Below are 27,625 nucleotides of genomic sequence, written 5' to 3' on the forward strand. Positions count from 1 at the left end.
ATAGCGCGGCCACTTGGGGCTTGCAGAAGTGCAGCATTTTGGGCAGGGGGCTGGTATATTCGTGGGTAGAGCAGCAGAAATGGTGTGCAGTGGTGTTAAATAAGAATAGTAAGCATTGGTGGTCAGTGGCACTGTATAATGGCGTTTAGGGCACAGCTGTCTGGGGCATGCAGTGGCGCAGCATTTTGGGCAGGGGCCTATATAAATGTGGCTAGAGCAGCATAGCGGGTGGGCAGTGTTGGTATAAATGAATAATCATTGGTGGCCAGTGGTATAGCCTACCTTGTGCGTTGTTTGTGCGGAGCTCTGCAGCGTGCTTCCAGCCTCCTCTTCAGTCATGTGCGCAGTGAGGGGAACAGGAGTGGCCAGGAAGTCGTCTCCTGTCTTCACATAACGCACATTGCGATGTGATAAATCGAAAGTGGTAAAAGAACAGCATGCAATGACACCCCGATTCGAAAAATATTAAGTGCAGCACATAATATCTTGAGACGTGACATTCGACCGGCGTGCCCGCGCATCGCGTCGAAAGGTACCTTAAATGTGCATACAATCCCCCGATTTCTCTCACAGATGTGGTCGAAATCGAAGGATAGTACCGATAATCTCAAGTGTATGGGCACCATTAGATGTGGGTGGGCGTGTTCAAATTGAAATCTAAATTGCAGTGTAAAAATAAAGCAGCCAGTATTTACCCTGCACAGAAACAATATAACCCAATCAAATCTAAATCTCTCTGCACGTTATATCTGCCCCACCTACAGGGCACATGGTTTTGCCCATTAGCTAACAAATTTGCTGCTGCGATCAGGTTTGTATTAGGCTTAATGTTCGCTGACCTCCAGGATGCAAAAGGAATACGTGGAACAAGATGTGTGGTTACTGTCAAGAAATGTGTGAAATTATATGAAAAACACAGATGAAAGTGCACTTCTTAGTACATGCAAAAGAAAACACAATGCTGATGAATTCAACTCCTGATGAACATGCAAATATTGATCAATCTGCTGTTACAACTGCTAATACCTGAGAAGTTGAATCTCAGGTCACAGTTCCACCTGTGAACTCTTGCAGTAGTGATGTACCCTACAGTTAAAGGGGATCACAAGAACTACATTGGAAACATAAGTATTAGTAATGACAACTTTCTTAAGGTGCATACACACGGAGCGATATAACTGAGCGATTTTGACTATATAGTCAAAATCGCTCAGAAAGTTAGTGCAGATCGCTCCGTGTGTACACAGCTAGCGATAGCGATGCGCGTCCCCGCTAGGTCGCTATCGCTGGGAAAAATAGTCAGTGCAGGCAAGTCAATTTTGGCTATGTCGCTGCAAAAGTTAGTCAAAATCGCTAACACTTTAAGAGGCCAGCGATTTTTCCCAGCGATAGCGATGTGCAGGCGGCGGTGGTGCGGGCGGCGGCGGGTTGTGGCGGCGGCGGGTTGCGGTGGCGGTGTGGGCGACGGCGGGTTGCGGCGGCGGTGTGGGCGGCGGTGGGTTGCGGTGGCGGTGTGGGCGGCGGCGGTGCGGGCGGCGGCGGGTTGCGGCAGCGGTGCGGGCGGGGGAAATTTACCTTTCTATTGCAGAGTTTGGCAGCGGAGCGGTACCAGTTTCAAAAATGGCGCCTCAGCGTCATTTTTGAAATTCAAGATGGCCGCCGCGAGCCAATCACGGCTCGCCGCGTCATCGCCCCGCCCCCTCCCGCTGACTTATATAAGTCAGCGCGAGGCAGCGGCTGTCAGTCCGACGGCGGAGGAGGAGCGGAGAAGAGCTCCTGAAGACGCCGTGGAAGTCCTGGATGGGCGGCGGCTATGCAAAAGAGCTTAGCAGCCGCCGCCCACCAGGTGAAGATGCTGGAAGTCCTGGGAAGGCGGCGGCCATGCAAAAGAGCTTAAAGGCCGCCGCCTCCCAGGTGAAGACGTCGTGGAAGTCCTGGATGGGCGGCGGCTATGCAAAAGAGCTTAGCAGCTGCCGCCCACCAGGTGAAGACGCCGGAGCAAGACCCCAGAAGCCCTGGGGAGGTGGCGCCCCCCCAGGTGAAGACGCCGGAAGCCCTGGGAAGGCGGCGGCCATGCAAAAGAGCTTAAAGGCCGCCGCCCCCAGGTGAAGACCCAGTTTAATAAAGGATTTTTAAAAGAATGTGTTGTGTTTTTTTTTTTATATTTTCTTTACAGGTGGACTACAGGTGCCAGCGGGCCCTTTATGTCCGGGCATGCTGGCACTTGTGGTTCTCCAAGTGCCAACATGCTGGGGCAGGCTTGCTGGGACCTGTAGGACTCCTGTAAAGAACAATATTACTATTGAAAGGCTATCAGCCTCCCATCCACCGGGCCACGGATGGGGGGGGACAGCCTCGGGCTTCACCCCTGGCCCTTGGGTGGCTGGAGGGGGGGGGACTCCTTGATTTAAGGGGTCCTCACTCCTCCAGTGTACCCCGGCCAGGGGTGACTAGTTGGGGGGGTAATGGCACGGCCGCAGGGACCAATATAAAAGTGTCCCCCGGCTGTGGCATTATCTCCCTGGCTAGTGGAGCCCGGTGCTGGTTTGGAAAATACGGGGGACCCCTATGTCTTTTGTCCCCCGTATTTTTTAAACCAGGACCGGACGCAGAGCCCGGTGCTGGTTGTCTAAATATGGGGGAACCCTACTCATTTTTTCCTCTGTATTTTAACAACCAGGACTGGCTCAAAGAGCCCGAGGCTGGTTTTACATAGGAGGGGGGACCCCACGCAATTTTTTTTTTTAACTTTCAGCTATTTAAATACCAGCCACCCTGTAAAATCGTCCTATATATGACACTCATCCCCTTATTTAAATGAGATAGTCAAAGTCTCCCATAGCCAAAATCTCCCATAGCCAAAATCTCTTGCATAGTTAGACAAAATCTCTGGTAAAGTTAGTCAAAATCTCCTACTGCCAGTTCAAGGGAAAAGTTAGTCAAAATCTCTCATAGCCAAAATCTCTCCGTGTGTATGCACCTTTACTGTACAGTACTTGAATAGAAAATGTAGTTTGGGTTTGCAGGATTATGTTTTTCCTGATAAAGACTACATTGACACCATAAATACAGATTTGTGCCGCTTTCAGATCGCAAATGCCGGATCCCACCCGGTAAGAGAAACGTGTCCTTACTGGGTGGGATCCGGCATTTGCTCTACTTTGGTGGCTTTCCGACCCGGCAATATACCGGGTCGGTTGCCATAGCAGCAGGGGGGCGCAGCAGCAGCAGGGGCGGAGGCGGCGCTGGGAGATAAGCTCATCTCCTGCGTCGCCTCTCGCTATGCAGTGAATGGGAGCCGTGTCGCATCGAAACGGCTCCCATTCACACTGCGCCTGACCCGGTATTCAACCCGGTAATAACCCTTCTTTTTTACCGGGTTGAATTACCGGCTCAGGCGACCCGCTAATTCGGCCAAAGTGCTTTTACATCGCACACTGACCCGTTTCGACACGGCAATATGCAGTGTCGATACCGGGTTATTTGTGCGATGTGAAAGGGGTATTAGTGTTGTGTACTTTGGCAAAGCCACACAAACTGCGTGACAAACATTATTTTCTCTGATTATAGTATAATGAGAATAAACTTAATTCTACTTAGAGAACTTTTTTTCTTGTATTATATTCTCTGTGTAGCATAACGTTAGTTACAAGAACATCTATTTTACAAATATTAAACAGTTGAAACTCATGGAATTTTATTTAAATATACATGATCATACAGTATTTAACACTGTAGCAAAGAAAAAAAATGCTTGTTACATAAACTATATAGAGAAGAAAACTATATTGAAACAAATGCTATTACTTTTATTCATTCATTACATGTAACCTTAGATATAACAAGCTGAACCAGAATTTATAATTAATTGCCAACATAAGTTTTCCAGCAAAGAAAGTAAATTACACTTCTAAAAATATATTAAATGCCTCTAATCTTGTAATACTACAATTTATACGTATTCCATCTATTTGGAAGTTATGCCATATTGTTCACGTAACAGACAGTGGATATTTAATGTTAGTTACTTTGAAATGGACCCTAAAGCGCTAATACAATTAGCGATAAAATAGCAAAATACACTTGAGAGGGAAGCAATGATATAAGTTAATATTCATGTGATTGTTAAAACACCTTGGGGTATATTCAACTGAAGTCGGATCCATTCCGACATTCATTTGTCGGAATGGATCCGACCTGGGATATTCAATGCATTCTCAATTCGACTTTTAAAAAAGAAGTAGAATTGAGATGCGGGAGAGCCGCGGGCATACGGGGAGAGGAGCAGCGCAACAGCAGCGGCTATATAGCCGCTGCTGTAGCACTGCTCTCCCCAGTCTCTTCCGCCCCCCCGTACTGGTATCACAGCCGCCGCTCAACTCTCGCTTGCTGGAGAAGGGTGGACGCTGCTGTGAGCGGCAGCTGTGACATCCTCCGGCGCTGCTTTCCTCGTTTCTGCTCCCGTATCTCACTTCGACTTTTTTTAAACGTCGAATTGAGATGGTCGAAAAGAAGTTTTCGACACAAGCACGCGGATCGGCAGCAATTCCGCCGATTCACGTGCTTTTCGACAAGTCGAATTCCTCGACTTGTCGAATAATTTGGGGATAGATTGAATAGGTTGGAACCGCTTCCGACCTGAAAAAGTTGAAAACCGACGTCTTTTCGACAGACTGCAGCTTTCGACTTCAATTGAATATACCCCCTTGTCTGGGGCAAGATGCAACACTGACCAGAAAATATTGAAATCATTTTAGTCAATAATTTCAAACCTAACCTGGACTCTAAAATTCTAGAATTTATTTTTTGTTTGTGTATATAATGATGTCCAAAATAGTTAATTGACCTAAACATTAATTTTACGTAATGATTATATATTTGTTTTTTTGCTTTTATTTCAAATGAGTTCCTAAGAAATGTGTGTGCAAATGTAAGGGTGTATTATCCATTGCTAAGCAGGCACAAAATCTCAATAGGCACTATGTCAGGATCCAAACTTTGTTAGGTCTGAAAAGATCATCAACTATCTCCCAGCTGGATAAAAAAAATAAAAAAATATTAGGATATTAGTTACCTACCGGTTAATCCTTTTCTTGTAGTCCGTAGAGGATGCCGGGTCCACATTAGTACCATGGTGTATAGACGGGGGTGGTCTTCAGTTTGCCGGCTGCCGGGATCCCGGTGCGCAGTATACCGGCCCCGGAATCCCGACAGCAGGCATACCAACACTTTTTCTCCCTCTTGGGGGGTCCACGACCACCCTGGAGGGAGAATTAGCGTGCCCACAAGGGGCTAATTTGTCCTCGCCACGTTGTCGGTATGCCGGCGGTCGGGATCCCGGCGCCGGTATGCTGGTCGCTGGGAGCCCGGCCGCCGGCATACAATACTACACCCACAGACATGTCCACCAGAAGCCATTGGAACTTTAAGAGTTTGAGAGTGTGGGCTAGCTCCTCCCTCTATGCCCCTCCTACCAGACTCAGTCTAGAAAATGTGCCCGAGGAGACGGACATCCTCGAGTGAAGGATTTAACACAGATAGTGGCGAGATTCATACCAGCTCACACATACAAGGCACATCAAGCTAACTTAGGTTGAAAACTCAGCAACCGCTGAAAACATTACTTACCAAGTAACAATACAGTACTTATCTAAAAACAAAGTTGTACTGAACCAGATAACTGCAGGAAAACGAAGCGCTGGGCGAGCGCCCAGCATCCTCTACGGACTACGAGAAATGGATTTACGGTTAGGCAACCAAAATCCTCTTTTCGCTTACGTCCTAGAGGACGCTGGGGTCCACATTAGTACCATGGGGATGTACCAAAGCTCCCAGAACGGAAGGGAGAGCGCGGAGGCTCCTGCAGAACTGATTGGCCTCTGATGATCTGAAGTTCAGTCAAAGTATCGAACTTGTAAAACTTTGCAAACGTGTTTGATCCAGACCAAGTTGCAGCTCTACAAAGTTGTAACGCCGAGACACCCCGGGCAGCTGCCCAGGAAGACCCCACTTGTGCGATGTGGCGTCACATCGCACAAGTGTATGGACACCATTAGTGGAGGAAACACGTACACCGACTGGAACACCCATGGAGTAACTAGGGCGTCCACCGCCACTGCTTGCGGGTCCCTCGACCTGGAACAATATCGGCGAAGCTTCTTGTTGAGACGAGAGGCCATCATGTCGATCTGGAGTACGCCCCAAAGATCTGTTACCTCCTTGAACACCTTCCGGATGGAGGCCCCACTCCCCTACATGGAGATCGTGTCTGCTGAGGAAGTCCGCTTCACAGTTGTCTACTCCCGGAATGAAGATTGCCGACAGAGCCAACACGTGCTTTTCTGCCCAGAGGATGATTCTTGTTACCTCTGCCATTGCAGCTCTGCTCTTTGTTCCGCCCTGTCTGTTTATGTAAGCCACCGTTGTCACATTGTCTGACTGCACTTGAATGGCCCGATTTCTCAGAAGATGGGCCGCTTGGAGAAGATCGTTGTAGACGGCTTAGTTCCAGAATAATCATCGGCAGGCCGGCTTCCAGTCTTGACGACCTTCCTTGGAAGGATTCCCCTTGAGTGACTGTGCCCCAGCCCCGGAAACATGCATCCGTGGTTAGAAGGATCCAGTCCTGAATCCCGAACCTGCGGCCCTCCAGAAGCTGAGGTAATTGCAGCCACCAGAGGAGTGAAATCCTGGCCTTTGGCGACAGACATATTCACTGGTGCATGTGTAATTGGATCCAGACCACTTGTCCAGGAGATCCAGTTGGAAAGACCGAGCATGAAACCTCCGGTACTGCAGAGCCTCGTAAGAGGCCACCATCTCCTTCAGAAGGCGAATGCACTGATGAACGGACACCCGGGCAGGCTTCAGAACATCCCGGACCATTGTTTGAATCATCAATGCTTTTTCCTCTGGGAGAAAAACCCTCTGCACCTCCGTGTTGAGGATCATTCCCAGAAAGGACAACCTCCTGGTTGGTTCCAATTGTGATTTTGGAAGATTCAGGATCCAACCATGTTCCCTGAGAAGCTGGGTCGTGACTGTTATGGACCGTAACAGCTTCTCCTTGGACTTCATCAGCAGATCTTCCAGATACGGTATTATGTTCACCTCCTGTCTGCGGAGGAGAATCATCATTTCCGCCATCACCTTGTTGAATACCCTCGGTGCTGTGGAGAGCCCGAATGGGAGGGCCTGGAACTGAAAGTGACAGTCCAACAATGCGAATCGAAGTTCAGCTTGATGCGGGAGCCAAATTAGAATGTAGAGGTACGCATCCTTGATATCCAGGGATACTAGGAATTCCCCCTCCTCCAGACCTGATATCACTGCCCTTAGAGACTCCATTTTGAACTTTGACTGCCTCAGAAAGGAATTTAATGATTTTAAGTTCAGAATGGGCCTGACCGAACCATCTGGTTTCAGTACCATGAAAAGGCTCGAATAGTAACCTTTGTTTTGCATATGAGGAGGTACTGGTACAATAACCTATCTCCACTAACTTCTGGACAGCTTCTTGCACGAAAGTCCTGTCTGCCAGCAGAGCTGGCAAGCCTGATCTGAAAAATCGGTGAGGAAAAAGAGAAATTACAGCCTGTACCCCTGCGACACAATATCTTGCACCCAGGGGTCCGGGCTGGAGGGCACCCAGACATGACTGAAATGTCTTGAGTCTCGCTCCCACCAGCCTCACCTCCAGGGCGTGCAGTCCACCGTCATGCAGAGGACTTTGGTGTACCTGAAGCAGGTTTCTGTTCCTGGGAACCTGAAGCCGCAGGTTTCTTGAACTTGGGCCAACCTCCACGAAAGAAAGTGTTGGACGGCTTGACCTTTCTGTGCTTGTTAGACCGAAAGGGCTGTGATGTAGCTGAAGAAAAGGGTTTCTTCGGAGCAGGTGTAGCCGAGGTAAGAAAGGGTGACTTGCCAGCTGTAGACGTGGAGATCCACGCATCCAACGCTTCCCCAAAGAAAGCCTGACCTGTGTAGGGTAGGGTCTCCACACTTTTCCGGGATTCCGCGTCGGCAGACCACTGGCGCAACCACAGTCCTCGACGAGAGGATACTGACATGGAGGAAATCCCCACAGCCATGGAACCCATGTCTTTCATGGATTCTACCAGAAATCCTGCCGAATCCTGAATGTTACGTAAAACAATTCAACATCACATTTCTCCATAGTATCCAAGTTCTCAAGTAACGTGTCTACTTTGGCAATCCAAGCACTGGCAATAGTGGGACGTAGTATTGCCCCAGAAGCGTATACATGGATTTGAGCGTTTTATCAATTTTACGATCAGCCGGCTCTTTCAAGGCGATAGATCCTGGAACAGGTAAAAAAACATTTTTTTTGAAAGTCTGGATACTGACACGTCAACAATAGGCGGGTTTTCCAATTTTTTCCCTATCCTCTATCGGGAAAGGAAATGCTACCAGAATCCTTTTAGGGACCTGGAATTTTTTATCCAGGTTTTCCCAAGCCTTTTCAAATATAGCATTTATTCCTTTGACGCAGGGAAGGTTAGTGAGGCTCCTCAACCTGCTCGGGTGTTGTATCAGCAATATTCAAAAAATCCCTAATAGCCTCTATCATCAACTGCACCCCTTTTGCAAGAGATGCAGCTTCCCGCAACACATCCCCATCACAGTCTGCAGTATCAGAATCGGTATCATCCTGCATGATCTGAGCAAGAACACGTTTATGTGAATATACAGCGGGAAACCCTGATGTACCAGAACTGTGCCAGACTGTCAGAGTTCTGAAAAGAGTTGCAGATTAATTTTGTGCAACCCTATTTGAAATCTGAGAAATCATAGATTTGATAGAGGATAACCACTCAGGCTGACTTGCTGGAATCTGTGCTAAACCAGTGCAATCCTGATTACATGGAATGGGATCATCCTGAAAGGACATATCCTCTGCAGCATTTGGCACAGAGTCCCTGGACATTGCTTAATGGAGAGCACAGACACTCCACACACACACACACACACACACACACACACAGAAGAGGGCAGACAGAGTTTCACCCCCAAGAATGGCAAGAGTCACAGAGATTGGAGCCAAACCACACATAGCGATTTTAATATAAAGAGAGACCCCCTATCACCGCTGACTGTGCACCTTAATAGGTTACTCAGTCATTTTGCCGCCCCCCCACCCCATTCCTTCTACAACCTCTTGGTACCGTGAGAAGATAGCTGGAGTTGCTGTGGAGGGACTTGCTCTTCACTGACAGCATTGTGTAGGCAGGAAAATGGCGCTGAACGCTGCTGGGTCCATCTGAGGAGAGGCTACGCCCCCAAAATGGCACGGTCTTCCAGCTCTTCATAGGATTATACTGGCCTGAGGATTTGTGCTGGCTGAGATCCCGAGACCCCCGACAGGCTGTGTGACCAGTGTAGGGTATAGGCGCTGGCTCAGGGTGCCCCTCACAGCGCCGCACTATGTACCGCTGAACCTCCGGAACGCAGTTAATACTGCGCTTCTACCCTTATGCCGCCATCTCCACACCGGCCCCCCGCTTGCTAGAGGGGTCGGTGACTCACTCGCCACAAATCTTCAGCTCTGTAAGGGGGCGGCGGCATAATGCTGGGGTGAGAGATCCCCTGTGGTAAGGAACGTTCTATCCCCTCAGGAGCTCAGTGTCCTGTCAGCAGAGATAGTGGTTCAGACCCCGCAGGGCGGACACTACTCCCACCCTTAGTCCCACAAAGCAGGGAGGCTGTTGCCAGCAGCCTCCCTGTAAAATAACAAACGCTAAAAAAAAAATTAAAAAAATCGTCTTTTAATTACCTACTGGTAAATCCTTTTCTCGTAATCCGTAGACTATGCTGGGGTACATTTTAGTACCATGGGGTATAGACTGTTCCGCAGGAGCCTTCGGCACTTTAAGACTTTTCAACAGTGTGAACTGGCTCCTACCTCTATACGGCTCCTCCAGGCCTCAGTATAGGAACTGTGCCCGAGGAGAAGGACAACTTCGAGAGAAGAATTTACATTAAACTAGTGGCGAAATTCACACCATACAAAACATGCCACCTAACATGGCTTTCAACATAACCCATGCTAACGTGCATGCAAAACGCAACAGCTGTTTACATCTTAACACATAAGAACCTCTGTAAAAAGATAAAATGTAATTCTGCAGGAAAAATTAGCACTGGGCGGGCGCCCAGCATCTTCTACGGACTACGAGAAAAGGATTTACCGGTAGGTAATTAAGATCCTATTTTCTCTTACGTCCTAGAGGATGCTGGGGTCCATTTTAGTACCATGGGGATGTACCAAAGCTCCCAGTACGGGCGAGAAAGTGCTAATGTTCCTGCAGAACTGACTGACCAAACTGAAGGTAGTCAGCAGCCAAGGTGTCAAACCTGTAAAACTTAGCAAACGTGTTTGCCCTGACCAAGTAGCTGCTCGGCAAATTTGCAACGCCGAGACACCCCGGGTAGCCGCTCAGGAAGAACCCACTTTCCTTGTAGAGTGGGCCTTTACCGAACTCCGTAACGGCAATCCTGCCGTGGAATAAGCGTGCTGAATGGTACCTCTGATCCAGCGCGTAATAGTCTGTTTAGAAGCTGGACCCCCAATCTTGTTGGGGTCATAAGAGGACAAACAAAGATTCTGTTTTCATTATCCGGGCCGTTCTTGCAACATAAGTCTCCAATGCTCTGACGACATCCAAGGACTTTGAAACGGCTGAGGTGTCAGAAGTCACAGGCACCACCACAGGTTGGTTTATATGGAAAGAAGACACAACCTTGGAAGAAAATGATGACGCGTCCGCAGTTCAGCTCTATCTTCATGAAAAATCAAATAAGGACTCTTGTGTGACAGAGCCCCTAATTCAGACACTCGTCTGTCTGAGGCCAAGGCCAACAGCATGAGAGAAACTTCAACTCTACCTCTTTTAGAGGCTCAAACCAGTCCGATTTAAGGAACTGCAACACCACATTAAGATCCCTTGGCGACGCAGGAGGAACAAAGGGAGTTTGGATGCGTAGAACCCCCTTCACGAATGTCTGGACCTCAGGAAGAGAAGCCAACTGTTTCTGAAAGAAAATGGACAAGGCCGAAATTTGGACCTTGATAGATCCTAATCTCAAGCCAGCATCCACACCTGCCTGTATAAATAGGAGAAGACGTCCTAATTTAATCTCCACCACAACAGACTTCTTGGATTCACACCAAGATACATATTTTCTCCAAATACGAAGGTAATGTTTGGACGTTACCCCTTTCCTGGCCAGAATTAGTGTGGGAATGACTTCATTGGGAATACCCTTACGGGCTAGGATCTGGCACTCAACAGCCATGCCGTCAAACGCAGCCGCGGTAAGTCTTGATAAACAAACGGCCCCTGCTTAAGGAGGTGCTCTCGAAGAGGAAAAGGCTGAGGATCTTCCAGTAATAACTCCTGAAGATCTGGATACCAAACCCTCCTTGGACAGTCTGGAGCAATGAGAATTGCTCAAACCCTTGATCTTCTGATGATCTTGAGAACTTTTGGTATTAGTGGAAGTGGAGGGAACAGATACACCGACTGAAACACCCACTGGGTCACCAAAGCATCCACTTCTATTGCTTGTGGGTCTCTTGACCTGGAACAATATTTCTGAAGCTTCTTGTTAAGACGCGATGCCATCATATCTATTTGAGGAATGCCCCAACGATCTGCTACCTCTGCAAAGACTTCTGGGTGGAGGCCCCATTCTCCTGGATGGAGATCGTGTCTGCTGAGGAAGTCTGCTTCCCAGAAGTCCACTCCCGGAATGAAAATTGGCGACAGAGCTTTTGCATTTCTTTCTGCCCAGAGGAGTATCTTTGTCACCTCTGCCATAGCCGCTCTGCTTTTTGTTCCGCCCTGGCGGTTTATGTAAGCTACTGCCGTTACATTGTCTGACTGGATCTGTATGGGACGACCTTGAAGAAAGTGTGCCGCTTGATGAAGGCTACTGTACACAGCTATCAATTCCAGAATGCTTATGTGAAGGAGTACTTCTTGACCATCGTCCTTGGAAGCTTTCCCCTTGCGTGACTGCTCCCCAACCTCGTAGGCTTGCATCGGTGGTCACCAGGATCCAAGTCTGAATCCCGAACCTGCGTCCCTCCAGGAGGTGAAAACTTTGAAGCCACCACAAGAGTGAAATTCTGGCTTTTGTTGACAGGATTATCCTTCGGTGCATGCATAGGTGCGATCCGGACCACTTGTCCAGTAGGTCCCATTTGAACACCCTGGCATGGAATCGGCCAAACTGTAGAGCCTCGTAGGCCGCTACCATCTTCCCCAGCAGGCGGATGCACTGATGAATCGATACGCGTGCTAGTTTTAAAACTCGTTTGACCATCCTCTGGATCTCCAGAGCCTTTTCCACCGGTAGGAATACTTTTTGTGCTTCCGTGTCCAATATCATTCCCAGAAATGATAACAGCTTTGTGGGTTCCAATTGTGATTTTGGAAGATTTATGATCAAACCGTGCTGTTGAAAAGTGCAATGTTCTGCACTAGTTTCTCCCTGGATCACGCTTTTATGAGGAGATTGTCCAAGTATGGGATGACTCTTTTCTTGCGAAGAAAAACCATCATCTCCGCCATCACTTTGGTGAAAATTCTCGGAGCCGTGGAGAGCCCGAAAGCCAATGTTTGGAACTGGTAGTAGTGGGCAGTTCTGCACCGCAAACCTCAGGTATGCCTGATGCGGCGGGTAGATGGGAACATGTAAATAAGCGTCTTTGATGTCCATCAATACCAGAAATTCCTTTTCCTCCAAGCTGGAGATCACCGTTCTCAGGGATTCCATCTTGAATTTGAACCTTTTCAAATAAAGGTTCAGAGTCTTTAGGTTTAAAATCGGTCTGACCGAGGCATCCGGTTTCGGCACTAGAAACAGACTTGAATAAAACCCTTTTTCCTGTTGTGAAACAGAAACTAAGGAAATTACGTTGTCTTGACAAAATTTCTGTATTGCGTTCAGCACTATTTCTCTGTCCTGAACAGAAGCTGGTAAGGCTGATTTGAAAAATCGGCATGGGGAAAGGTCCAGAAATTCCAATTTGTACCCTTGGGATACTATCTGCAATACCCAAGGATCCAGATCAGAGATGAACCCAAACCTGGCTGAAAGACCGTAGACGTGCCCCCACCCGATCGTACTCCCACAGGGGAGCCCCAGCGTCATGCTGAGGTTTTAGCAGAAGTAGCTGTTGACTTCTGCTCCTGCGAGCCTGATGGTGTTGTAGAGTTTTTACCTCTTCCTCGACCTCATCATGTGAAGAAGGACTTGTTGGGCCGAAAGGATTGCATCGTATGAGAATGAAATAATTTCCTAGGTGGAGCAGCTGCGGAGAGCAGAAATGCTGATTTGGCTTTGAAATCATGGCATCCAGCTTGTCTCCAAAGAGGGCTTCTCCATTGTAAGGAAGCGCCTCAATATTTTTTTTATTTTTTTTATTTTAAATTACGCATCAGCATTCCATTGGCAGATCCACAGCGGCCTGCGGCTGTAATCGCCATAGCGGAGGATCTTGAACTCAGCAACCCAATATCCTTCATAGCTTCAACTGTAAACTGCAGTATTTTTGACATGGCAGAGTTAGGACTATTTCATCCCTGTCAACTGTGTCTATTTTAACAAGCAGTCAGACCATTTTTCCACAGCGTTACCTACCCACGCACAAGCAATGGTGGGCCTGAATACCGTTCAATTAGCCGTAGATATGGATTCTAGGGTTGTTTCTAAAATACAGTCAGCTGGATCTTTTAAAGAGGTTGATCCAGGGGCAGGCAAAGCTATCATTGGGGGTGTCTCCTATTTGTGCCCGTCTTCCTCAGGGAAAGGGTACGCCACACGTATCCTTCCGGGAAGGGTACATTTCTTCTCTGGGTTAGCCAAGGATTCTTCAAAGAACGCATTCAAGTCCTTTGAAGGAGGAAAAGTCACAACCTTTATTTAATTAAAAATAATCCTTTTCCTCAGGGACCAGTGTTTCAGGAAACTCCAACACTTCCTTTATAGCAACTATCATACATTGTATGCGTTTGGCTAATTTGGGGTCTACTCCTCTCAAATACCCAGCGTCAACGTCAGAGTCGAAATCTGTGTCTGTGTCCCCTTCTGGGCCAGAGACCTTTTCTGGGAACTTGAGGGGTCCTGTGTGGATGACGTGGAGGAATCAGCAAATAGTACATCCTCTACTGACTTTCTCCAGTATTTTGTCTGTTGTTCAGACTCAGAGAATTTTCTAAAAAGCTTTGACATATTACTTTGTAATTTTCTCACCCACTCTTGCTTCTTCTGTAAGGGAAGGGCAACCACATTACACTCCTGTGTATCTAAAATGGCTTCCTCAGGGTTAGAGCTCTCTTCATTGTCTGACATGTCACAAACGTGCACTTTCACATCTCGATCATACAGGGGAGCTATCTGTTACAGACCCACACTAAAATCTGTCAAAGAAACGCAGAGAGATTTGCCAGTTCACACACTACGAATTGTATATGTATATTTATTATACAAAACCTTCAGTGCTTTATTTCAATATTAGGCACGCTCACCTAATGTTATAATAAGATTTTAAACCTACCGGTAAATCTTTTTCTCCTAGTCCGTAGAGGATGCTGGGGACTCCGTAAGGACCATGGGGCATAGACGGGCTACGCAGGAGACATGGGCACTCTAAGACTTTAGATGGGTGTGAACTGGCTCCTCCCTCTATGACCCTCCTCCAGACCTCAGTTAAAGAACTGTGCCCAGAAGTGACGGACAGTATGAGGAAAGGATTTTTGTTAATCTAAGGGCGAGATACATACCAGCCCACACCATACACACCGTACAACATGGAATATACCAAACCAGTTAACAGTATGAATAAAACAGCATCAGCCAGAGACTGATCACAACTGTAACATAACCTTTATGGAAGCAACAACTATATACAAGCCTTGCAGAAATTGTCTGCACTGGGACGGGCGCCCAGCATTCTCTACGGACTAGGAGAAAAAGATTTACCAGTAGGTTTAAAATCTTAATTTCTCTTACGTCCTAGAGGATGCTGGGGACTCCGTAAGGACCATGGGGAATATACCAAAGCTCCAGACCGGGAGGCAGAATTTGGTAACTGCAATCCCGCCGTGGAATGAGCCTGCTGAATCGTGTTACAGATCCAGCGAGCAATAGTCTGCTTAGAAGCAGGAGCGTCAACTTTGTTGGCCGCATACAGGACAAACAGTGCCTCCTTTTTCCGAAGCCGTCCTGGCTACATAAATTTTTAAGGCCCTGACTACATCCAGGGACTTGAAATCCTCCAAGTCACCCGTAGCCACAGGCACTACAATAGGTTGGTTCATATGGAACGACGAAACCACCTTAGGTACAAATTGAGGACGAGTTCTCAACTCCGCTCGATCCACATGGAAAATCAAATAGGGGCTCTTGTGAGACAAAGCCGCCAATTCAGACACCCGCATCGCAGATGCCAAGGCCAACAACATGACCACTTTCCAAGTGAGAAATTTTAATTCAACATTTTGAAGAGGTTCAAACCAGTGTGATTTAAGGAACTGTAACACCATGTTAAGGTCCCACGGTGCCACTGGGGGCACAAAAGGAGGTTGGATGTGTAGCACTCCCTTTACAAAAGTCTGGACTTCTGGGAGAGAAGCCAATTCCTTCTGAAAGAATATAGATAAGGCCGAAATATGCACCTTAATGGAGCCTAACTTTAGGCCCATATCCACTCCTGTCTGTAGAAAATGGAGAAAACGACCCAGCTGAAAATCTTCCACAGGGGCATTCTTGGCTTCACACCAAGATACATAAATCCTCCAGATACGGTGATAATGCTTCGCCGTTACCTCATTCCTAGCTTTGATTAGAGTAGGGATGACTTCCCCCGGAATACCTTTCCTAGCTAGGATTTGGTGTTCAACCGCCATGCCGTCAAAAGTAACCGCGGTAAGTCTTGGAACACACAGGGCCCCTGTTGTAACAGGTCCTCCCTGAGAGGAAGAGGCCACGGATCTTCTGTGATAATTTCCTGAAGATCTGAATACCAGGCCCTTCAAGGCCAATCTGGAAAAATGAGTATTGTCTGCACCCTTGTTCGTCTTATGATTTTCAGTATTTTTGAGATAAGTGGAAGTGGAGGGAACACGTAGCCAGACTGAAACACCCACGGTGTCACCAGGGCATCCAGCACCACTGCCTGAGGGTCCCTTGACCTGGAACAATACGTCCAAAGCTTTCTGTTGAGGCGTGACGCCATCATGTCTATTTGAGAAAGTCCCCAACGACTTGTTACCTCTGCAAATAACTCTTGATGTAGTCCCCACTCTCCTGGATGGAGATCGCGTCTGCAGAGAAAGTCTGCTTCCCAGTTGTCTACTCCCGGATTGAAGACCGCTGACAGAGCGCTTACATCATTATCCGCCCAGCGAAGAATCCTGGTGGCTTCTGCTATTGCTGCTCTGCTCCTTGTCCCGCCCTGGCGGTTTACATGTGCCACGGCTGTGACGTTGTCCGATTGGATCAGTACGGCTAGGTTGTGAAGAAGCTTCTCCGCCTGTTGCAGGCCGTTGTATATGGCCCTTAATTCCAGCACACTGATGTGTAGACAACCCTCCTGGCTTGACCATATTCCCTGAAATATTTTTACTTGTGTGACTGCTCCCCATCCTCGGAGGCTCGCGTCCGTGGTCACAAGAACTTGACTACAATTCAAGTATTACGGCTATTTAGGAAAACAACCATCTTATAATTGAAGCCAATGGTTATATTCTTAGCATATATTCAGCAAATAAACCATACCTGTAAGGGACAGAGTGGGTATATCGGAGTTGGCATTATTAAAAAAGGAGATTTATGGTAAGAACTTACCTTTGTTAAATCTCTTTCTGCGAGGTACACTGGGTTCCACAGGGATAACATCGGGGTGTAGAGTTGTATCTTGATACGAGGCACCAACAGGCTAAAAGCTTTGACTATTCCCAAGATGCACAGCGTCGCCTCCTCTATAACCCCGCCTCTGTGCACAAGAGCTCAGTTTTGTTAACCAGTCCAATGCAGGAGGTGGTAAGAGACAACACCATTAGTAGCCACGTACACCACATTCTCATGACAGGAGAAAGTATTTAGCGGCTAATGCCATACAAACCCAAAGAAGCTAAGTGCATCAGGGTGGGCGCCCTGTGGAACCCAGTGTACCTCGTAGAAAGATTTAACAAAGGTAAGTTCTTAACATAAATCTCCTTTTCTGCAGCAGGGTACATTGGGGTTCCACAGGGATAACAATCGGGGATGTACTAAAGCAGTTCCTCATGGGAGGGGACGCACTGTAGCAGGCACAAGAACCGGGCGTCCAAAGGAAGCATCCTGTGAGGCGGAAGTATCGAAGGCATAGAACCTTATGAACATGTTAACTGAGGACCAAGTAGCCACCTTGCACAATTGTTCAAGGGTCGCACCACGGCGGGCTGCCCAAGAAGGTCCAACTAACAAAGTAGAATGGGATTTGATGGTAGCAGGAGCTGGAAGGCCAGCCTGTACATAAGCATGTGCAATCACCATTCTAATCTATCTGGCCAAGGTCTGCTTGTTAGCAGGCCAGCCACGTTTGTTAAAACCAAAAAGGACAAAGTGGGAATCAGATCTGCTAAGAGAAGCTGTCTTCTTCACATAAATACGGAGAGACCGTACCAAATCCAAAGACAGCTCTTTGGAGGATAAACCTGGAGAGGTAAGGCCGGAAGCACGAGTTCTAAGAACCGCGCGGTCACTGTGAAAAATCAGAAAGGGTGACCGACAGGACAAGGCACCCAAGTCTGAAACCCGTCTAGCAGATGCAATAGCCATCAAAAACAGGACCTTAAGAGTAAGCCACTTAAGGTCCACAGACTTAATAGGTTCAAACGGGAGACTCTTGTAAGGCATCCAGAACAGCCGACAAATCCCAAGAAACCACAGGCGGGACATAGGGAGGTTGAATCCGCAAAACACCCTGAGTGAATGTATGATAACTTTAAAGAGAGAGTTCAAGAGGGCGTGAAACCGGAGGACTCCGTCGCAATTTTTCTCTGAAACCATATCGACAAGGCAGAAATATGAACCTTGAGGGAGGCCACACAAAGGCCTAATTCCAGGACCTGTTGCAGGAAAGCCAAAAGTTTGCAAGTACTGAACTTTCATGCATAATAATTGTTAGTCGCACACCAGGCGTAGTAAATCCGAGCAGAAGCCGGTTTACGAGCCTTCAACATAGTTTGAATGACCGCATCAGAAAAACCTTTGGCCCTCAGTACGGAAGCTACAAGAGCCACGACGTCAAAGCCAGTCGGGCCAAATCCTGGTAGACACAAGGGCCCACAACGAGGAGGTCTGTGCGCTGCTGAAGCAGAAGAGGACGCTCTATCGATGGACCCTGCAGGTATGAGAACCAATGCAGTCTGGGCCATGCTGGAGCGATTAGAAGTAGTATTCCTCCTTCTTGCTTGAACTTCCGAATTACCCTGGGCAGGAGTGACACTGGAGGAAACAAGTACGGCAGTCGAAAGTTCTATAGAATTGCCAATGCGTCCACGAATGCTGCTTGAGGGTTCCTTGTCCTTGCTCCGAAGAGCAGAACCTTGTGATTGTGTCGAGACGCCATCAGGTCTTCATCTGGTAGACCTCACTGTTCCACGAGGAGTTGAAAGATCTCTCCCAGTTCAGGACCCCTGGAATGAAAACTGCTGATAGGGCTGGCAGATGGTGTTCTGCCCAACGAAGAATCTTTGACACTTTCGTTGTGGCCTCCTCCATATGTTCTGGATCTGTGTCCGAAATGTGCAAAACATCTCTAACAGCCGCAATTATCAACTGTACCCCCTTGGCAAGTGATGCCGTTCCCCTCGACACATCCTGTCACCGTCTGCAGTGTCAGGGTCGGTGTCCGTGTCATCCTGCAACATTGCAAGTGCACGTTTCTGAGAATGAATCGCAGGGGACCCCAAGGAGGCAGTATCAAACCAAACAACCATAGAGGACTGGAGGACCTGAGTGGCATGCTCAGTCCTAGCAACTCTATCAAAAATCTGGGAAATAGCCCCCCTCAGAGAGACTAACCATTCTCGCTCTCTATCAGGGATCTGCGCTAAAACTGTGCAATCCTGATTACATGGAATCGAGTCCTCTTGTGAGGATAAATCCTCTGCAGCATATGATACATTGTCCGTAGACATGTTAATACACAAAAACACAGACACACAGACACACACACACACACACACACACAACACCCCACAAACACACAGGATATTATGAAGGCAGAGTTTCCCCCCAAAGAATGGCAGAGAGACACAGAGATTGGAGCCAACCCACACACAGCGCTATTAAAGGTATAGGGAGTCCCTAACCAGTGCTGATTGTGTCCCTTAATAGGTGACACAGCCTGTATACAGCTTCCCCCCCTTCTACAACCCCCTTGGTACCGTACAGATAGCTGGAGATTGCTCTGGAGAGACCTGGATCCACTTGGCAGGTAGTGCAGGCAGGAAAAATGGCGCTGAATGCTGCTGGGTCCGCTCTGAGGAGAAGCTCCGACCACTTCAATGGCACCGGCTTCCCGCTCTGTAAAGAGATTATACTGGCCTGGAGGAACAGTGGCTGACCTGGATCCGCAGACCTCGTCAGGAGATGACCAGTGTGGGGTCTGGAGCAGGACCAGGATGCTCCCCCCGGCGCTGCACCAAGGTACACTGAGCCGCCCAGGAGCACGGTCAAGGCTGCGCTCCAGCCCTAACAGCCGCCCTCTCCACACTGTCCCCCTGCTTGCAAGGGGGGATAGTGACTAACTCGCCATGTTCAGCACCTGGGGAGGGGGGGGGGGGGGGTGGCGGCCGGCTGCTGGGGCGAGCGTTCCTCTGTGGCGGGGCGAGATCGGACCCCCCAAAGCTAACATCTAGTCAGCGGGAGCAGTGGCTCATGACCCCGTGGGTCGGACACTGCACCCCCACCCCCACCCCGTCCCACGCTGCAGGGAGGCTGTCGCCAACAGATTCCCTGTAAAACAAAAAATCCTGAAAGAAAGAAATAAAACTCTTACCAAGAGAACTCAGAGCTCCCCTAGCTGTGACCGGCTCCTCCGGGCACATTTTCTAGACTGAGTCTGGTAGGAGGGGCATAGAGGGATAAGCCAGCCCACACTATTAAACTCTTAAAGTGCCAATGGCTCCTGGTGGACCCGTCTATACCCCATGGTACTGATATGGACCCCAGCATCCTCTAGGACGTAAGAGAAAACAGTATAGGCTGATTATCAGACCAGGTCCAGAGCTTCAAACAAGGCCATAAAGATAAGGTCATCTGCCCCTGCCAGAAAGGCTGATAAGCCACAGTGTAAACTGAGACTCAATCCACTCTGGCTTTTGGGAGGGTTAAAATGCTTCCAAGGGGGGGACTGCAGTGAAACTCTGGCTGCAAGTTGCTTATTATGGTGAAGTGATCTAGATGATCATGGTGAAACATATCTACCAGAGGAGAATTCACCTCAATCAGCGTTCAGCCCTACCTAGGTGATATGATGTTGTCACTTTTTTCCCTTATTTTAATTCTTGAAATTTTTCTTTAACTATAAGGTTTGAATTTCTTGGGTTAATAAATCTTAATTTAAATTCTGGAATCTGTTTTCTCACCAAAACCCAGAGAGGCTCATGTTACCTAATTTTTACATATTAATAATTGTGTTTGGGGGGTGAGAGCAGGAGCTCACCATGGCCTTGACCCATAAGTTACTTCTGCTGGTAGCAGATACCACATTGATTTACCACACGTGCAGAGGTAATCAGTAAGGTGTCACGGGCAGCATTCTCAGATAGGCGTACCTGGAGAATTGCCGCACCTGGAACTGTGACAATACCTGCATACATAACAAAATGCGTTATTTAAACTTTTATCTTTGCATTTGTGAAGGATTCAAAAACCACTTAGTAATGGATAAACCATTTTTAAATTTGGCAGCCCTTGAACACTTTAGTTTCAATGTGAAATATATGTTGTGTGAGCAGTACACAAGTAAAAAGCTCAATGCAACTACAAAACAGGCTCCTAATTAAAAGCTTTAATTTCATTCCTTATAACATTTATGTACAGATTAACATATATATACTAATTATAAACGTCAATTTCATCCCTCATACTGTTTATGTACTGTCCACATTATATACATAGAAAATGAAAGTTACCTTCTCAGCATCCTGCTCAAATAATCTGAGTTGAAAGCATTGGTCCAGTTTCAGCTTCTGATGATGCCAAACTTGATGAAGATGTTGCCTTGTAGAATGAAGTCTATCTAACATTGTCGATACTTTGGGTAAAAAATTTTGTAGGTCAGCATTTCCAGAGCTAGAGTTTTTTTTGGGAAAACTTTCACTGTTTTGTATTCTTTGTAGAAGCTTCTGTCCTTCTATATCAAGGTTTTCAATTGGAGCCTTTGTTACCCTTTTTTTCAACTGTGAATGTGAATCAATCATGTTCCTAGCACCTTCCAAGTCCTGGGGCAACTCCTTATTAGCAAGCATCTCCTGCAGCTCCTCCAGTCGTGAAAGCATGTGAGTAGCGTTGCTTATGAAATCCTCAAATGCCACTCTTATCTCTATCCACTCTTCATGATTGTATTCCAAGCAGCCATCAAATTCTGGTGTTAGCTGGGAAGGATCAACAACTTTGGTAAGGCCTTCTAAAGACACCATGTTAGTCTATAAGAGAAAAAAAAAATCAGTAAGCTTAAATCACAATGTTTATGTTCTCTAAGCACTCCTAATGCAATGCCAATAATTCACTACAGGTCTGCATTAAATCGGTTATCTTCCATCGACTTGATACTTTTTAGTTTGTACATTTTAATAATTCTGACTTCATCGAAAAAAGAAAAAAAAAAAAAGGATTGAAGCATGAAAAAACAAAAACAAGATGAAGGCTTAAAGAACCTAATTTGTCCAAAATGATATTAGATTTTATTTATAAGGCACACGCAATGTATGCAGCGTCATCCAGGGTAAAAAGTAATAGAGTATCACAGCATGAATACAATACGCAATAGGTGATCACTGCATAAGTACCAATTTGTACTATTACACTACAGACTGGATAGGTTAAATAACAGGAGCAAGGGTAGGGCAGCTTGTTGAAGCCAGCCGAAGAATGCAGTGGTGCGTCATGTTTCAAATCCAATTCAAAAGCCAGTGATCCTGCGCCCAATGTATGGGCAAGCAAACAGTCCGAATTACTGAAGGGCATGAGGAGACAAGGGAGCAAAGAACATGCGACTGAAGTGTGCTAAGCAAGAACAAGTGGGAGAAATATAGCACATAGCATTTAAAATCTAAAACAGATGGAGTTTTGTTACTTTTTTTTTGTTACTTTTTTTTATTTTTTTTGGGGGGGTGGGGGGAGGCTTGTGTGACATATTTGCACAGAGGTGTCTTGCTGCATTTATGTCAGCATTTCTCTCACCTTCCCCTCATCCCACACGGCTTCCGAAGCTGGAGGTAAATCTTCTTTAGGAAATGAGACATTGTGTAGCTTGAATTTCATAAAAAACGTTACCACACATTAACAGAAGGATCGCAACTGCCCTTTATATGTTCTGAATTTTCAGCAGAAAACTCATTCAGCATGTAGTGCAAAGAGACCAACCAAATTCCATGGATGCTGGAAAGCGTATTCTGATTCTGGTCACAAGCACCTGGAAATCTGTGTGTACATTTTTGCCTTCAAATATATTTCTTAAATTTTCCAGGTAATGATCATTTGATTATGAAAATGTATCCAATAAAGACAGTTTTTATTATTATTAAGTGGCAGCTCAAACAGCCAACCAAAAAATAGGATTTTAAATACCTACCGGTGAATCCTTTTCTCGTAGTCTATAAGGGATATTGGGGACAGATTAGTACGATGGGGTATAGATGGATCCAAAGGAGCCAGTACACTTTAAATTTCTTCAACTGGGTGTAATGGCTCTTCCCATCTATGCCTCCTCCTACAGGTCAGTTATAGGTAAAACAGTGCCCGAAGGAGAATGACATACTTGAGAGAAGGAACATAATACTGTAAGTGTGGTGAGATTTGCACATTAAAACATAACCGGGCCAGCAACGGCTGGCAACATTAACAGCAACAGCTGAACAGTTAACACCAAACAGAGAACCTGCAGAAAGTCACCGCACAGAGGCAGGCGCCCAATATCCCTTATGGACTATGAGAAAAGGATTTACCGGTAGGTATTTAAAATCCTATTTTCTCTAGCATCCATAAGGGATATTGGGGACAGATTAGTACGATGGGGATGTCCCAAAGCTTCCAGAATGGGCGGGAACGTGCAGAGAGCTCTGCAGTACCGCCTGCCCAAACTGAGTTTCCTCTTTGGCCAGTGAATCAAATTTGTAGAACTTCACAAAGGTGTTCTTTCCCGACCAGGTAGCAGCTCGGCACAGTTGAAGGGCCAAGACTCCACAGGCAGCCGTCCAGGAAGATCCCACCGATCTCAGAGTGGGCCTTCAGAGACTGTGGAACAGGTAAGGCTGTCGACACATAGGACTGTTGGATAGTAAGCCGAATCCAACGGGTAATAGACTGCTTTGAAGCAGTGCAACCCTTCTTCTGCGCATCATACAGCACGAACAAGGAATCAGTCTTTCTGATCCGAGCAATTCTCTTGACATAGATTTTCAAGGCACGCACTGCGTCCAGTGCCTCCGGAGGGGCAGAAGTGCCAGAACTTGATGGAATCACAATAGGTTGATTCAAGTGAAACGCGGAGATTACCTTCGGCATGAACTGCTGTCTAGTCATGAGCTCTGCTCTGTTCTCGTAAAAGACCAAGTAGGACCTTTTACACGATAAGGCCCCTAATTCTGAGACACGTCTAGCAGAAGCGAGGGCCAAAAACATCACTGTCTTCCACGTGAGGTACTCGTCTTCCACCGTCAGAGGTTCAAACCAGAAGGACTGTAGAAAACGTAACTCCACATCCAAATCCCAAGGTGTCGTAGGCGGCACAAATGCAGGTTGTATGTGAAGCACCCCTTGCAAGAAGATCTGAACTTCTGGCAGGAGAGCCAACTTCTTCTGGAAGTAGACAGAAAGAGTTGAAATCTAGACCTTAAAGGATCCAAGACGTAAACCTTTATCCACTCCTGTTTGCAGGACACGAAGGTTTCTCCCCCAAGTGGAATTCCGCAGATGGATATGTGCATTCCTCGCACCAAGAGACATATCTCCGGTTTCTAGCTTGCACCATAGTGGCAATGACCTTTTTGGAAAGCCCTTTGCGAGCTAGAATGTTCCGCTCAACTTCCATGCCGTCACAAAAATCCACCGTAAGCCCGGGTAGACTAACGGTTCTTGCTGAAGAAGCTCTCTTCTCAGCGGCAGAGGCCAAGGGTCCTCTACGGACATGTCCAGAAGAGCCACGTACCACGCTCTTTGGGGCCAATCCGGGGCAATCAAGATTGCCTGCACTCCTTGATGCCTGATCCTCGAGTACCCTGGGGATCAACGGAATCGAAGGAAATAGATAGACCAGCTGGTAAGGCCAAGGCGTTGTCAGTGCATCCACTGCGCTCGCATGAGGGTTTATGGTTCGCGAGCAATAGCAACAAAGCTTCTTGTTGAGGCGAGAGGCCATCATGTCGATCTGTGAGCAGCCCCACCTGTTGATGATCTGTTGAAACACCTGAGGGTGTAGTCCCCACTCCCCCGGGGTGGAGATCGTGGCGACTGAAGAAGTCCGCTTCCCAGCTGTCCACCCCCGGAAAGTAGATTGCGGACAGTGCTCTTGCATTTCTTTCTGCCCAGAAGAGTATTCTGGACACTTCTCGCATGCAGGCTCTGCCTTTTGTCCCTCCTTATCGACTGATGTACGCCACAGACGTGGCGTTGTCCGACTGGACCTGGATCGCGTGATCCCTGGGTAGAGGGGAGGCCTGAATCAGAGCAATGTAGATGGCCCGAAGTTCCAGGATGTTGATCGGAAGGAGGGCCTCTTGGGCAGACCACATGCCCTGGAACTGCACCACCATGGGTGACAGCTCCCCATACTCTGACTCGCAACCGTAGTGCAGAGGATCCAATCCTGAATCCCAAAGCGTTGCCCTTCCTGCAGGTTGGAAGACTGTAGCCACCACAGGAGTGAAATCCTCGACTGGGGTGACAGCCGAATCATCAGGTTGCATCTGAAGATGGGAGCCGGACCACTTGTCAAGTATATCCAATTGGAACAGTCTGGCATGAAACCTTCAGAACTGTATCGCCTCGTTCGAGGCCACCATCTTTCCCAACAATTTTATGCAAAGATGAATGGATACTCGAGCTGGTCGGAGCACCATGCGAACCATTCTTGAAGTGTTCTCACTTTTTCCTCTGGGAGGAACAATTTCTGTGCTACCATATACAGGAGCATCCCCAGAAACAGGAGCCGCTGAGACGGTTCCAGGTGGAACTTCTGCAGATTGAGGATCCACCTGTGGTGAGACAGAAGTTGGATAGTGCTATCTATATAGAGCACTAGAAGATCCCTGGAACTAGCTTTTAATCAGGAGATCGTCCAGTTATGTTATTACGTTGACCCCCTGGACCGTCAGTTGAAACATTTCTGCCATCACCATCGTGAACACCCTCAGAGCTGTAGACAGGCCGAAGGGTAACATCTGAAACTGGTAGTGATCATTCAGTAGGGCAAACCGCAGATATGTCTGATGAGGAGGCCAAATTGGGATATGGAGGTAAGCGTCCTTGATATCCAGGGACACTAGGAATTCCTGTTGGTCCAGGCCTGCGATCTCTGCTCTCAGTGATTCCTTCTTGAATTTGAAAACCTTCAGGTAAGGATTAAAGGACTTCAGATTCAGAATGGGTCTCACAGACCCATCTGATTTTGGTACTATGAACAGACTGGAGTAGTAGGGTTACTGGAACAATGACCTGGGAATGGACCAACTTGTTTATGGCCAGTAGTAGCGTACAACACATATTTTCAAAGCTGTTAAGCCTGATTTGAAAAATCGTTGGGGAAGAGCACCATCAAACTCCAGCTTGTAACCCTGAGAGATAAGGTCCCTTACCCAAGCATCTTGGTAGGAACCGTCCAAGATGTGGCTGTAGTGACGTAACCGAGCTCCCACCACGAGATCCCCTCAGTGTGGGTGGGCATTGTCATGCTGAAGTCTTTGCGGAAGCAGAACTGGTGCTCTGGTCCTGAGATCCGGCAACGGCTGGTTTCTTAGGTTTTCCTCCGAAGCATCTAGCTGCTTTGGAGTCTCCCCTGGACCTAGATCGATATCTGGAGGACCGAAAGGACTGAGTAGACGGTCCCGGGTAGGTACGCCTAGCAGGCGGATCCCCCGAAGGGAGAAACGTGGATTTCCCAGCAGTAGCTTGGAAATCCATGCATCCAATTCACCTCCAAAATGCTATTCACCTGTGAAGGGAAGAGATTCCACATTACGATTGGAGTCAGCATCAGCAATCCACTGACTCAACTATATGGCTCTGCGCGCAGATACAGTAATAGCCATAGTCCTAGCATTAATATTGTCAATCTCTTTAAGGGAGTCACAGAGTCCACAACATGTCCTAAATGTGTTTTAGGAAACTTACAGTAGTAACTAAGGTCATATCACCCAAGAGACCATCCCGAATTTGAGTAGCCCAGGAATGACTTGCATGTCTCATCCAGCAACCTGCAATGACCGGTCTTTGAGCTACACCTGCAGCATTGTAGATAGATTTCAGAGTGGTCTCAATTTTCCTATCTGCAGGGTCCTTTACAGTAAAGGAGCCCGGAGCAGGAAGTACCGCCTTTTTAGAAACAGACATCTACTGCTGGAGATTCTTCCCAGAATTTACTGCCTTCAGGGGCAAAGGGGAAGGTATGCAAAAAACCGCTTGGACACCCGATTATTTTTTTTCTGGATTTTTCCAGGCTATTTTAAATAAATCATCCAATTACTTTGAGTCAGGAAATGTGACTGTCATTTTGATTTGTGGGAGGAAAAATTACTGCTGATTATTAGTATCCTCCAGGGGGAGCATTAACACATCCCGAATAGCCAATATGGGGAGTACAATACATTGTGTAGGTGTGGCGCGTCCCCACTTATGGGATCCACATCATCCTGTTTATCATCTGTATCTGACAACAGTGCAGGTAAAGCACGTTTTTGTTCAACTGCAGTCAGTAGACAGGGGGTGATGTTTAGCAGCTAGATTTAAAGAAAAAGAAGAAAAGCAAATCAACTCTTAATAGCAGCACTCATTCCCTAAATTCTTTTTTGATTACAAATATTATTTATTCAGATATTTTATTAGCAATAGTGTAAACTACGAAAAAAATTCTCAATACCCACATGTGATATAAGTACCTTTATTATTACCACGCATGATGTATTATATGTCCCCTTATTATAAAGGGGACAAATGAGTGAAATATTAAAAACAATAGAGACAGAATAATGTGTAAGAAAAAAAAATTAAATTTATGTGTATAAAGATGTATTAAAAGAAAGTGCTAGTACGCGGTCTTGATTTATGGATCAATAAATACCTGTGATTCAAGGAATTTTTAAATAGTTTATTTAATTTGTTGAAACAA

The 27,625-nt window shown here is 47.0% G+C and overlaps 1 protein-coding gene across 2 annotated transcripts in view; it reads right to left on the minus strand.

Moving 5' to 3' along the window:
* The window catches only part of TRIO (trio Rho guanine nucleotide exchange factor), a 1,426,902-nt gene that overhangs the window by 1,106,879 nt on the left and 292,398 nt on the right, over nt 1–27,625 (minus strand). For both annotated transcript variants that reach the window (XM_063922713.1, XM_063922714.1), the window contains exon 5: nt 21,216–21,728. In XM_063922713.1, the coding sequence (XP_063778783.1) occupies nt 21,216–21,728 (513 nt within the window). The remainder of the gene's footprint in view (nt 1–21,215; nt 21,729–27,625) is intronic.

Source organism: Pseudophryne corroboree, chromosome 5, assembly GCF_028390025.1.
Source record: "Pseudophryne corroboree isolate aPseCor3 chromosome 5, aPseCor3.hap2, whole genome shotgun sequence".
Lineage (NCBI taxonomy): Eukaryota > Metazoa > Chordata > Amphibia > Anura > Myobatrachidae > Pseudophryne > Pseudophryne corroboree.